We start from the raw sequence: 14290 nt of genomic DNA on the forward strand, positions 1-14290 counted from the left end.
ACATTTAATAGAAGCAGAGTAAACATTTGCGGGAGGAGACAGCGGAAGAGTTAGTACTTATCGTAGGGAAGACCAAGTTTGTGATCCTTCTTTGCTTCTTTCTTGGGGCACTCGTTAGCTCTCCATACAAACCTCATCCTAGCAAAGACTCAATGAAGCACATCTGATCCATGATTGTCGCAATTATGTTCAGGGTTCAGTGGAATAAAGGACTTCGGGCCTGCACGAAGGGGGTGCAGAAAGAGGCAAGCTCCTTTGTTTCGCTCCTTCGTGCGTGCACCCCACGGCACAAGCACCTTTTCGGCATCGCAGTCACAGTGTTCTTGTTGGTGGGTGGGCAGTGGGCGAGCTGAGGGCGGGCAGACGACGCAGTGTCGGCGACTCCCTCCTTGTTCCGGGGGTGGGGGGAGCACTTCAGCACGTTCTCCGCCTCACTGCTGCCAGCTGCGGTCGATGGGGGTCAGCAGAGAAGGCCAGGCAGGCCACGCACCCCGCAGGCCCCATCGTTGCCTGTGCAACCCTGCCAGCATTTATCACTCTGCCCTGCATTAAAAGAAACTTTTTTCCACTGCACCAAAAAAAAAAAAAAAGGCATGGTGGATTGGTAAAATAAGTTTGGTGGGCCTGATTCTGCCTGTGGGCTGTAGTTTGGGGCACCTGTTGTAGAGTTATTGTGCTTACAGACAAAAGGACATTGATCCCTTTTACATAATTCTTATCCACATTTCATATGTCAGAAAGCATACCTTACCGCTCATCAATGCATGTTTGTTGCACTGATATTTACCTAATTTTGTGTTCTCTTGCATTGCTACAGCATATTGCGATCTCTGCTTCAACCCATCCAGAAATGTGAGCAATAACTGGGCAATGTCACCACTGCTTTCAGACATCAGGACAAATTCTGCTCCCTGCAGCGTCCGGATGGTGCAGCTCTGTCCAAATGATTTCTCTGCTCTGCAAAACACAAAAGTGTCATCCCTGCCACTAATATACCCACAACAAATGGAACTGGTAAATCCAAGCTAAAACTCATCACACATTAACACTCAGCAGAACATTTTTTTTTTTTTAATATTTAAATTTATTTATTGATTTTTTAATATTACATATATCCAATTAATACATTGAATATATTAAGAAAGCAGGTTACAACATTGTTATTACATAAATTTCCTAAATAAAACAAAATATATATATATATATATATATATATTAACATATCATTCCTTGCTTTCTAAGTACCAAACAAAAAAGGGGGGCTGATCAAACAGATAATTCATAACCTAAATTATATCTCTTAACACAGAAAAATCAGAGAATTCTAATCTACTCTCCAGTATAATTTTTATATTGATGTTAAGGTTCCACATTTCGGTTCCTCCGCTCTTCTAGGATTCTTTCTAGCTGAGAAGGATCAAAATACACATACTTCACTCCATCTACCTTCATGACACATTTACATGGAAATCGTATCATAATTTGAATTCCTAAAGTTCTCGCAATATTTGCTAAAGTTATAAATCTTTTCCTTCTATCTTGGGTTTCTTTAGCCATGTCTGGGTAAACCCAAATTTTTTGCCCCAAGTATGGAGAGTTCCTTTTTATCATAAATGTTTTCAAAACTCTATCCCTATCTAGGGATGAAGCAAATTTTACTATAAGGGTACCTCTCTGTTCTACTTGGGAGGCAAAAGATGTCTCTATTAATTCCGTGACATTCAAAGATACGTCCTGTAACATTTGCTCTGATATTTTCTTAACATTAATGAAATATGCACTAGTAACCAAAGGAAAGTTCTCAGGCTGCCATGTTAGTATTTCACGGAAATAATCCTTAAGTTGTTCCTTAGCGGATATCAACTTACATTGGGGAAAATTAACAAACCTCAAATTTGAATATCTAATAGAGTTTTCTAATGACTCTACCTTCCTTGTGAGTGCCAATTCTCCCTTAATTATTGTTGATTGTACATTTCTAATCGACACAACATCTTCCTGAACCTTAGTCATTACTACCCCATAGTTAGTTACCATGGGATTTAAATTCAATAATACATTTTGCATATCTTTAATATTATTGTTTAGTTTCATAATATTATTCTGTAATATAGTCATGGCTTGCCATAACATTTCCATAGTTACTGTTTTTGGGTTTCCACTCAAGGCCTCAGGCATATGGAGTGATATATCTAGGTTAATTGACTCCGAGTTGGCGTTGTCTCCTACATGTGGATTTAATGTCCCTCCTTTAGATTTTGTTGAGGGGCCTACAGCTCCCTGGTTCTCCAGAACCTCAGTTGACATTATCGGAGGAGAAGCCCACTGGCCTTCCTTCACCTCTTGCAGTTCTACTCCACCTCGGCCTTCCTCGAACGGGCTTAGCTGAACAAACGACTTCCGTATTTCAGTATAGCCTAAGTCAATGATGTGTGAACTACTTGGGGGAGCTGGACTTACTGGAGCCCGGGGACTCAAGCTTACTTCTCCCGGCGAGGGTGGAGCTTGGAACCCTCCTACCCTCGCAATGGGACTCTCTGGGGCTAATACCTCTGATTGTGAGTAAAAATTTGTCAATAATGTTTGTCCTGGGTTTGGTCCGACTGGGGTCGAGGCATCTAGCCGGACCTTACCCTTCCGCTTGGTATGCGGCATTAAAACACGAATGTAGTCCTCAAACGATAGCAAACATATTGTTCTTTACTCACTTTTCTGTGACCAGGCTAAGTTAGGAGGAGATTCCTTCGGGAAACAATCCAATTCAAAAGGGGGGATGGTCGCCTTCTTGCCTTCGCCGGCCTAAGCCGGACCAAGCCGCGCGCCCCTTCGGAGCGCGCGGCTTAGGCAGCATGCCGGCGGCGGCGGTGCGCCGTCTACCTCCAAATTTAAGGGAGACGCACTCCTCTGACGTCACTCGGCGCCGCCTCCTCCAGAACCGAGAGATGTTCCTTCACCTCGAGGATATTATTCGGGTGAGTCCGGGCTGTTCCTGGGGCAAAATCTCTTGCCGAGTGGCGATATGGACAGCTGTTTCCCACTCTCTCCTTCTCCAGCTCCCAAATTAGTGGCGTCTACCTCCAAATTTAAGGGAGACGCACTCCTCTGACGTCACTCGGCGCCACCTCCTCCAGAACCGAGAGATGTTCCTTCACCTCGAGGATATTATTCGGGTGAGTCCGGGCTGTTCCTGGGGCGAAATCTCTTGCCGAGTGGCGATATGGACAGCTGTTTCCCACTCTCTCCTTCTCCAGCTCCCAGAACATTTTTTTTTTTTAATCTAGGAGGTATGGTTGTGGAATCATCTACTTATTTGAAGCACTTAATTACTTGCCTTATCTGCAAAGTGCCTCATTTTCCAAGGAGTTACCACATGTGATGAGAGAGAGAGAGAGAGAGAGAGAGAGAGAGAGAGAGAGAGAGAGAGAGAGAGAGACAGAGACTTACCATAGTGCCTCCTCCCTAGACAGGTATTTGTATCCCTATGGGAGGCCCACCTAGTAACTCAAGGTGAGGGTTAAGTATTAGTGTAGGGGGTTAGGGCCCACTTTCACATTCAACATGAGACGTACGAACAGAACAGTGGTCTCTTGTGAAGATTTGATGACCGTGAGGAAACTCACTCCAAGATGAGATTTGTGCAATGTTCTCTCAACCTAGCTTGATGGACTCTCTACCTGGGTAACAACAAGCTAGGTGGAGAGAACATTGCACAAATCTCATCTTGGAGTGAGTTTCCTCACTCCGTAGGTCATCAAATCTTCACAAGAGACCACTGTTCTGTTCATACGTCTCATGTTGAATGTGAAAGTGGGCCCTAACCCCCTACACTAATACTTAACCCTCACCTTGAGTTACTAGGTGGGCCTCCCATAGGGATACAAATACCTGTCTAGGGAGGAGGCACTATGGTAAGTCTCTCTCTCTCTCTCTCTCTCTCTCTCTCTCTCTCTCTCCTGCATCATACTGAAACAGGCCTGTCAGGAAACACCATGATATATTTGCAATACACATGCTTATTAGCATAAGGTACACCCCTTTTTGGTATCACTTGCAATATTGGAAAGTGAGGTACAAGGAAAAGCAGCCTGCAATTAACAATATAAAATAATTCAATTTAATAAGCAATAAAACTTTCAAGCTTTTAATTGTTTTATGTTTATTTAACATGTTTGTTTTAACTTATGTTTTATTTATTTTAATTTGTGATTCATTATGTATGTTAACATATAAACCGCTTAGGCCTGCCCTCCATTGATTAAGTGGTATATAAGAATTTCCAAATAAATAAATAATACACAAAAGCTGCTCTTTTACAACAGAAAGTCAACCTAAATTAAAAAAATAAACAAACATATTTTTAGCATCTGATATGAATGGTTATATAGATCTTTTATTTATTTATTTAACATTTTTTATATATCGAAGTTCTAGCAACAATGTTGCTAATCACTTCGGTTTACATATAACATTGGAGTGACTTAACAAGTGTGTCTTACATGGAACAGGAAAATGAACTTGGAGAAAATTGAATAAATACTAATAACAAAGAACATTAAAACAACAACAGTAGTAATAGAAAAGTTATATACAGGCGAATAAAAATAAATCAATTATGAATTAGGTATCTGCAAAATGGACAAGAGGGATTGGAAGATTAATTCTTTAGTTGTTGATCTAAGAGGTATTATATTGCATAGACCTGGAGGAGGGCTTTGAACAACAACATCTAGGTTAGGTATCTAGGATGCTCAGAAGAAGGACAGTGAACACTTTTCAGTCTGACACTGTGGTTATAACTCACTTGTCATCTGACTAAATGAATATCTGGGCACTTATCCTGCTAAAGTTTAGCCAGATATCTATTATCCATCTAAAATTTAGCTGGGTAACTTAGGGGCTTGATTCAGAGTTAGCCAGATAATGTATCTAGCTAAATCTGGTCGTGCCGCCTAAAGTTAGCCAGATAAAGTAATCCAGCTAAGTTTAAGGTAGCTGGCTATATTCAGTAGTACAGCTGCACTATTGAATACACCTCCAAAGTTTATCTGGCTGTCTGGACAGTGACTGAATATGTACCCCATAGTTTCTACTCTATTCACTCCAGCATTCAGGTATTGTTCACTTTTCTGTTGGCTTAGTTTATAATCATTGTTTTTCATTTGAGCATTTGGAATTATTTTTCAGCTTCAGTTCTTGTTTTTCTTATTGCTGAACACACCAACTGATATGCAAGGAACACATCACCCAAAAGAGAGCGCCAATACTACAGAGAAAAAATTTGCTTGTGAAAAAGTTCTCATCACCTGCCAGAGAAATAAATATAAGACCCCCTTATGCCTGGGAGTTTGACAAGGGTAGGTGAATCAGTTTGTGTGGGTGTTGGGAAGTTTATTCAGTTGGACCTCTGGTAGACAAGATTGCTTTTTACATATTTACTTGGGATACATTCGTAATGGCCACCAATGATAAGGCATGAGCTACATCAAAATAGATCCTATAAACGTGCTTTCTTTAATCCAGGATCCCTCCCTTTAACTGGGACCTGGTGAAGCATTTACCTGAGTGAAGTCTCTGAGGTCCTCTCTTACTCCACTCTGATAGCTCCCAGTATGCCTAGTTTTTCCAGCTCATGCCAAACTTCTCTCTCTGTTTGGAGCAGAAACAGTTTGCACTAGACCCCTGCCCAAAAACAGGTCAGCAGAGTCAGGATTTCCTTACTGACCCACAAACGATCCTTGTGAGGGCATCTCACTTTCCACAGTGTCCCAGCTCGGGACGCCCATCACATCTTTCCTCCTAGCTTACAGTTTCGGCTCATTCCTCTGCCACCACCCAATCCTCTCCGGTGTCCCACGTCCACTGGAGGTGATTCCCCAGTTCTCCAACTTCTCAGAAGAGCCGTTTAGGAAACACTGCCACTCTTCAGCAGCCTCCGCTAGGATGCCTCTTTTTTTTTTTTTCCCCTCATGACTTCCATACACCCGCCCCCCTGCCTTCGGAACCTGTCTTCTAGAACAGCCGACCCTCCTCCTCAGCATCCCCAGGGGGCTACGGGGGGCGGTAGTGGAAGATGCCCTAAGCCATATTCCATTCCTGCTAGCAGCTGGGGAGGTGCCTGCTTCTCCCCCACTAGGACACGTCTCTCGCACAGGGCTCCAATCTAGCATTTGAAGCAACAAATCCATCTCAGTAGTAAACACTGGGTCACATACAGCACTATAGTTTTGTACTGTACACCTGCAAAGAAGCGCAACAATACATCCAGATTTTGAGTGAGTTATAGGGTTTTCAAGCAGGGCTTCAACCCTATAGTTTAATTAGATTTGAAGACATTTCCTTAGGACTTTATTGAACTTCACACTGAAATTGGACAGCCCGTTTAGCATGGAGATGATTCCGTGTTCTTTCCTGCCCCGCAGCTGGACTTTGTGAGATACATAGTCAAAAGATAGCTGGCTAGGGAAGTTAGGCAGATAAACATATCCGGCTAACTTTGCCACGATATTCAGTGGTGAGGCCACGCTGCTGAATAAAGCCAGATAACTTTTAGTTAGCCGGATAAGTCTATCCAGTTTAATTTAAACCTGTTCATCAGCAGGGCTAACTTACTTGGCTAACAGCCAGATAATCCTAAATAGTGCTACTTATCTGGCTAAGTTAGCCAGAGAAGTAGCTCCTCCCAGTTACACTGCCATCCCACCCACCACTTAGTCAGCTGATGACTTAGCTGAATAAGCAGTTATTCGGCTTAAGTGGCGGCTGCTGAACACAGCTGGATATTCAGACGCTGCCGCTCAGCTGGTTAAATTTGAAATTATCTGGCTAACTGGCACTGAATATCAGGCCCTGTGTGTTTAGGAGACTAACCTTGAGGTGTGAATCCCAAAGATTTCTGGGAAGGACAGGTCCAGGAGCTTCTTCTCTGATTTGTCCAGGAAGCTGATCCCTTTTGAGTTAATGGCCATGATGAATTGGTTCTTGGGTAGGGTGGGCCCTGAAGATGGACAAAAGGTTCATTTTAAGCACTATTCATCTCTGTTTATAGTCACTTGACGTCTGAAATGCAGCATTCTGCAAAAGAGTTTTTCTTCCCAATTACATCTGTGGGACACTTTTATGGAGTTTTTAAAAATTGAAAAAGTATGCAAAAGTTAAGGCACCTCTGATCAGATTGTATGTTTCAATGAATTTCTAAGTGAACAGAAGCTGACATAATCTCTGCAAGGTAGAAATTTAAACATGGCATCTTTCTGCAATTTTTAATGCATAATTAGTACTTATTTGCTTATTTTAGCAGATTGAAAATAATAAAACTGTGAATATGATATGTGCAAAAGTTTTGCCACCCTTCCAGTCAATTTCCAGCTCCTCAGCCGCCTTGAGCACCCTACCTCTCCCCCTATCCCCACTCCTTGCTCTCTTGCCATCTCTCTCTTCTCCCCTATTCAGGACCATACATCTCTCCCCCATTCCCTCTTCAGTATCCCACATCTCTCCTCCATCTCCATTCCTTTTTGCTTTCTCACCACTTGTCCCATCCCCCCTCCGCTTCCTTTGGCCTCCCTCCTCTCTTCTCCCTGTTGTTAAGCCCTCCTTCCTGCTCCCACTCCTCCTCTTGTTGATCTTTGTCCCTTCTGATCCCACCTCCCACGACAGAGGTTCAGCGGCTTAAGCCTTTGTCATTTTGCTTATGGAGGGGAGAGTGTCATGTAACAGTTATATTATCTTGTGTAGTTGTAGCTGAATAGTTCCATTTTTAATTTCATCAGTCCAAAGTACTTGGCTACAAAAAGTTTCAGATTTATCAAGGTTGTGTTTTGCATATTTGAGAAAATGACTTTTGTGATGAGGTCATAGAAAAGGTTACCTTCTGACAAGATCATTATTGTGTAAGCAATGCTGTACAGTGTACCTGCAGACAACTACTCCAGTGTCATCTAAACTTTTCAGCAGGTTATTTGCATTGGTCTGTTGGTCCTGCATTGTAAATATGACTAATTTTTGGGCAGGTCTATCAAGGTTGTTCTTGGTCTTCTGATCTTGCATTGACTTCAACAGTTCCATGTAACTTCCATTTCTTAACAATGTTTCTGACAGAAGAAATTGCTAGCTGGAAGCATTTAGAGATTTTATAGCCTTCTCCTGTTTTGTAAGAGTGAATTATCTTCATTTTCAAGTGGTCAGACAGCTGCTGCTTAGAGGAGCCCTTGTTTGTTGAAAATAGGCAGAACAATCCCAACTTGAGAGGTTAGATGAGTCAAAGTATTTGTTCAAAATTTTCTTCATCCTACTAATTAAAGGCCTAATAAGTCAATCAAATATTTTGGCCTTATTAACAACTTAAAAAAAATAGTACTGAACCAACTGGAAGTGTGTCCAAACTTTTGCACATACCATATTCACTGTTTATTATTTTCAATCTGTTAAAATCAGCAAATAAATAGCAAATTTTCATTAAAAATGGCAGGAAAATGTGTTTAACTTTGTATGATGTAGAGCTTCTGTTCACTTAGAGATTCACTGAAACATACAATTTGACCAGGGGTGTCTACCTTTTTGTACACAACTCTAACAGAGAATTTGCATTGATATGTTGCTGTTCATGAACTGCACTCCTCTTTTTTTTTTTTTGCATAAAGTTTTTATTAATTTTGCAACAGAAAATAATAGAATTACAGATACATAGATATTGCGACCGTCGCTGCCCGACGTCTCCACTCCGCCCTCCTTACCTCTTTGGTGACTCCCTCCTGGGTTGATGGAGGTTTGGCTGCCGCGGCGTCATCTTGCCAACCTCCTCCGGCATTCCCGGACCGGCCAGACGCTGCCTTCTGCCCTGTTCTCCTGAGGCATAAGGGCGCGCGCTCAGCGCGGCCCCGACTCAAGTACCAGCAGTGGCGCAAACCTCAGGGGCGTCCCCCTGAGATGACATCATCATCTTCAGATATTTAAAGGTCTTTCATTTCGTTAACTAATCGAGTTAGCAAAGGGATTCATACCTAGCTGCCTCCAGGTATCGCTGAGGATGGGATTCGCTCTCTGCATACCTTGTTACTCTGCCTCCTCGAACTTTACCAGGGGTACCCGCTCCTCGGGGGCCTCGCTCTCTCTTTTTCTTTTCAGGTCGCAGTCTGGAACCGGTACTCGCTCCTCGAGGGCCCACATTCCTGGACCTGCTACTGAATACAACTTCTGCCAGGAAGTCACCTCTGCCTACAACACCAGTGAGTTACCATCTCTCTCTCAGAGCTTTCCCTGGAACAGGTACTTGCTCCTCGAGGGCCTACTTCATACCAGCTCCTGGGCTATTTTAAGAGACTACAGTGTAAGTGTTAACATCAAGGTTCTGTTCCTGAACTCAGCATACTCTGCCTACTCACTATCTCAGTTTCTCTACAGCTCAGCATTTCTGGGTTCGCTGTTCCAGTGCCTGAGGGACTACAGCCCAGCCAGGCTATTCCAGCTCACTACTGCCACCTCTGGTGGTTCTCAAGAACTGTTTAATAAAAGACGTGTGTGTTTGTCTCCCAACTCTGAGCCTGACTGGTGGTCCCTCTCGGGATCTTCTCCCGTGGGCGTGGTTGTCTGCCACTGGCCCAAGGATCCACCCACAACCATCATGAATAATAACAATAGAACAAACAGGTATCGTACAGATATCCATGAAAAAATAGAATGCTAACATCAGGTATCAACAATAAAGCCCCATCCCCCCTCCCACCCACCCCCACCACCTAAGGGAAGGAAGAAATGATCTAAAACATCTCATCTCAGCAAAAATGGAAAATATGGACCAAAAAGAAAGTAGCACATATAATTACTAAAGATTTACTAAGGATTGCACAGGGACTTGTTATTCATCGCTGTTCAATAATGAGGCAGATGTCCTCCGATACAGTATTCAAAAAGGGTTGGCAGATCTTGAGAAAGTTGTGAAGATAAGAAGGAGATTTCAATTTAATTGACTGCGATTCTGAACATAATAATTCTATTAGCTTCTTATGCCACATAGCTTCTATAGGAGGATCCTCATCTACCCATTTTAACAAAAGACATTGTTTTCCCACCATACAACCTTTGTATGGTGGGAAAACCAAAACCTTCTGTGTCAGGTTCCATGCTCAAAACACACTATCCAATGAGGTATGCCACCAATCCCCCATAACCTGGCAACAGTATCCCAGAATTGCCGTACTAAAGGACATTCCCACAGCCCATGAATTAATGTGGCACTACGATGACCACACTTTAAACAATTCCCTTGATCTGTTATACCAGCTTGGAAAACACGTTGTGGGGAAAAGATCAATTGGCGAAATATTTTGAACTGTAATTCCCTAAGAGGGATACTATCCAACCTCTTGCATAGGACGTAAGAGCAGACAAAAATATCATCATCCACTAGGTCCAGCCTAAGATCCCCATTCTATACAGCAGCTAATGATGTAAAAATGGCATAACTAGTAATGGAATGTAAAAATGTATATAAAACCGACAAATTATGCTTCTGAGTACACTGAAAGGCACCTGAAACGTACTACACCAACTGTAGGGAAAAAAAAGAATTAATAAAACTCCTAATCTGCAGGTATACTAAATAATTTTGTGATCAAAGATTCACATGACTGACACAATAGTCAAAAGATTACACTTGTTTTAAATGTAAATCAATAAAAGGCAACACCAACACCTTACACTGCAGGTCAAGAACTCTATATTGTGGCAGAGACTGTCCAGGAAGAAAATCAGGATTACCCCTAAGTGGGATGAGATAAGATTGGTCCCAGGGGAGATTTAGCCACATTCTAATAGCTTTCCATGCCAAACGGGCAACTCTAACCCACATAGAACTGGAAAGGTATGGTGGTAACTGGGAACTTGGCAAATGAAGCACATATAGTAAAGAGAGCGGAGCAACTATCGCAGATTCCAATGGAAAATCTGAATATAGGCTTACCCTTCCAATCCAGTCACCGATACACCGCAGATTACAAATTGCATTATAATATCTAAGATTAGGAAAGCTACCCCCCCACCCCTAGGGGTCATCAGACCCTTCATTGCCATTCTAGCATGCTTACCCCTCCAAATAAAGTTAGACCAGACCTTCAGAAAAGCTGAGACAGTTTTGTTAGAAAGATGGAAGGGAACCATCTGTAAAACATAAAGCAGCTTAGGGAGGAGCATGATCTTTATGAGTGCAATGCGCCCCATAAAGGATAGAGACAAATGCATCCACTTCTCACACTTCCTCTGAAAATCTGTCAAAAGCGGCTGGATGTTCAAATGATACCACAGTTTAGGATTTCGATGACGCTCGAGACCTAAGTATCTAAGTCTATCCTTGGCCCAGCGTAAAGTCTGGCCTCACATTCTACAAATTCCTGGCTAAATCAAGAGCCTCCGATTTGTCTAAGTTCAGTTTTAACCCAGAAAAAATCCCTAAAAACAGTTAAGATATTAGACAATTATTCCCGGGCCTTGGGTAAAAAATAGCAGCATATCATCTGCAGAAAGAAACACTGAGAAAGGAGGAATCAACCACCCCTTCTGCTGCTTCAACAGCAGGACAAGGGGTTCCAGGGACAAAGGGCAGCCTTGTCTGGTACCCCCTGTAAGCTGAATGGGGCCAAAAAACAGATGACTCAAATCCAAGCTTCGGGGTTAGAATACAACACAGAGATTGCATCACAAATAAATCCCTGAAACCTAAAAGAGGGAAGAAGCCGCTGCAAATAGGACCATGAGATCCTATGAAATGCCTTTTCAGCATCAAAACCAATTAGAATTGGATCCACAATCCCCCAATGTTGCCAATTTTCCAATAAGCACAAAACTCTAGGAACATTTAACACCTCCTGTCTCCCATGTACGAATCCCACTTGGCCCCATAAAATGAGATTCAGTAGAATATATTTCAGACAATTAGCTAGAACCTTTGCATAGAACGTAATATTGAGGTTCAGCAATGAGATTAGGCGATAAGAAGTAACCAAAATAGCATCCTTAAAACTATAATATTGGCACTTTTCAATGAGTCAGGCCTCCATCGGTCGGCGCCATTTCTATCAACGCACCCGTGGCCCAAGAGTGGAAGATCACACCGGGACCCCCCCACTGGACCCCAGGTAATTTAAGACATTTTGGGGGGTTTGGGAGGGTGGGGGATTTATTTTAAAGGGTCGGGGTGGGTTTTAGGGATGTTTTAGTGTGCCGGTTTTCCCGCCCTCCCCCGATTTACACGATATTTAAAAAAACAAAACCGCGACGATCCGATTCCCCCCCCCCCCAGCCAAAATCGATCGTTAAGACGATCGATCACACGATTCACATCTCTATTAACCCTTAAATGGAAAGAGCCAAGAGTTTACTTTTTTTCTGAAAGGCCAAGCAATTCATTTGTCACTTAATGCAACCTGGGAGTTTGTTCCAAAGTTCAGGAGCAGCTACTGAAAACACCCTGGCATCTGACTACTTTACAAGTGGGTATCATACACAAAGTGAAATAAGAGGAGTGTAGTGGGGGTCATGTGATGTGGTGGGCCTGAGCAGTCACAAAGCTTTGAGCTCCGGGGAACACCTCTCTTTCTTCTTTTATATTCCTCTTTTTACCTGAACTTTGGTGGCATTTTTGGTCCTAAACAGTGTGCAAGCATAAGAGTTGAGTGACCCTTTGAGCTACAGTATCCTGACATGATGTGTCTGCCCATGTGAAGGAGAAAGCTAAGTCCATATTTTGTGACAGTTCTTGATGCTAGGGACCTTTGGAAGACATTTTGACATTGCTAAGTGGATGGGATTCATAGAAGATCAATTGTTCTGGATGTTGCATACCATTTTGGGGCAAGGATTTTATACTGGACAATTTTATCAGGTGCTTTTTTTTTCTATAAGAGCAGCTCTTCCACTTAGCCCTTTTAGTTATTATTATTATTTTTCTTTTACCTTTGATCTCAATTGGGATATCACATTACATTCAGGTACTGTAGGTATTTCTCTATCCCCAGAGGGCTTGCAATCTAAGTTTTTGTACCTGAGGTAATTGAGGGTAAAGTGACTTATCCAAGGTCACAAGGAGCAACAGCAGGACTTGAACCCTGGTCTCCTGGTTCATAGTCCACTGCTCTAACCACTCTAACCACTAGGCTATTCCTCCTCCCCTGGCCATCAGAAGCAAAACAAATATTTTCACATGGAATGTCACTGGGTTGGGAACCCCAGACAAGAGAGAGAAAGTGCTTTCCCATTTAAATAGATTAAAATGTCAGATTGTTTTTCTTCAAGAGACGCATATGACTGATGCAGAACACTCCAAGCTTAAAAGGAGATGGGTTTCCCAGTATTTGAAGCTCATGGTGCATCCAAGAAATGTGGGGTGGCTATTTTGTTACGCAGAAATGTAGCATTCCAGCTTTCCCAGGTTTGTTCTGATCCTCAAGGCAGGTATGTTGTAGTTTCTAGCCTCCTTTTTGGCAAACCCAATCGTTTGGCTTCCATTTATGCTCCCAACAGATATGACCATGCCTTCTTTACAAAGGTTGTCCATGTCCTTGAATCCTTGGGGACCGCGCCAATAATATTTGGGGTGATTTTAATTGTGTAGTTGATGCCAACCTAGTTAAACAGTCTACCTCATTTCAACCCAAGCCACAATAAGATAAAGGTATACCTTTTATATGTGAACATCTCCAACTTCTAGACGCTTGGAGAATACTATATCCAGGCGAGGTCGAATTTACTCACATAGCTCAGGCAGACAGTTCACAATCCCGGATAGACTTTCTTCTTCTTTCCTCCAGTTATTTTTCTCAACTTTGCTCATCTGACATTGGAACACTGGTCATTTCTGACCATTGCCCAGTATCATATGTCCTGGAACGCCTCTCCTTCTCCACTAGGTCATTCAGCAATGAGATTAGGTGATAAGAAGTAACCACATACTTGGGCCCGAGTATTGCAAAATGGCGCCGGCCATATGGCCGGCGCCATTTTGCAATACGGCAACACGATTTGAGTGCAGGAGGTCATTCCCGGACCCCCGCTGGACTTTTGGCAAGTCTTGTGGGGGTCAGGAGGCCCCCCCAAGCTGGCCAAAAGTCCCTGGGGGTCCAGCGGGGGTCCGGGAGCGATCTCCTACGCTTGTGACGTCGGGGGACAGGAACCAAAATGGCACCGGCGCTACCTTTGCCCTGTCATATGACAGGGCAAAGGTAGCGCCAGCGCCATTTCTATCAACACACCCGTGGCCCGAGAGTGGAAGATCACACCGGGACCCCCCCACTGGACCCCA

At 43.0% G+C, this 14290-nt stretch overlaps 1 protein-coding gene across 3 annotated transcripts in view; it reads right to left on the bottom strand.

The window, feature by feature from the left end:
• Window positions 1-14290, bottom strand: part of MYO7B (myosin VIIB) — a 280227-nt gene that overhangs the window by 45845 nt on the left and 220092 nt on the right. For all 3 annotated transcript variants that reach the window (XM_029615689.1, XM_029615690.1, XM_029615691.1), the window contains 2 exons: window positions 6868-6994; window positions 788-957 (listed from right to left, as the gene is read on the bottom strand). In XM_029615689.1, coding sequence (XP_029471549.1) covers window positions 788-957; window positions 6868-6994 — 297 coding nt within the window. The remainder of the gene's footprint in view (window positions 1-787; window positions 958-6867; window positions 6995-14290) is intronic.

The sequence above is a fragment of the Rhinatrema bivittatum genome, chromosome 9 (assembly GCF_901001135.1).
Source record: "Rhinatrema bivittatum chromosome 9, aRhiBiv1.1, whole genome shotgun sequence".
NCBI lineage: Eukaryota > Metazoa > Chordata > Amphibia > Gymnophiona > Rhinatrematidae > Rhinatrema > Rhinatrema bivittatum.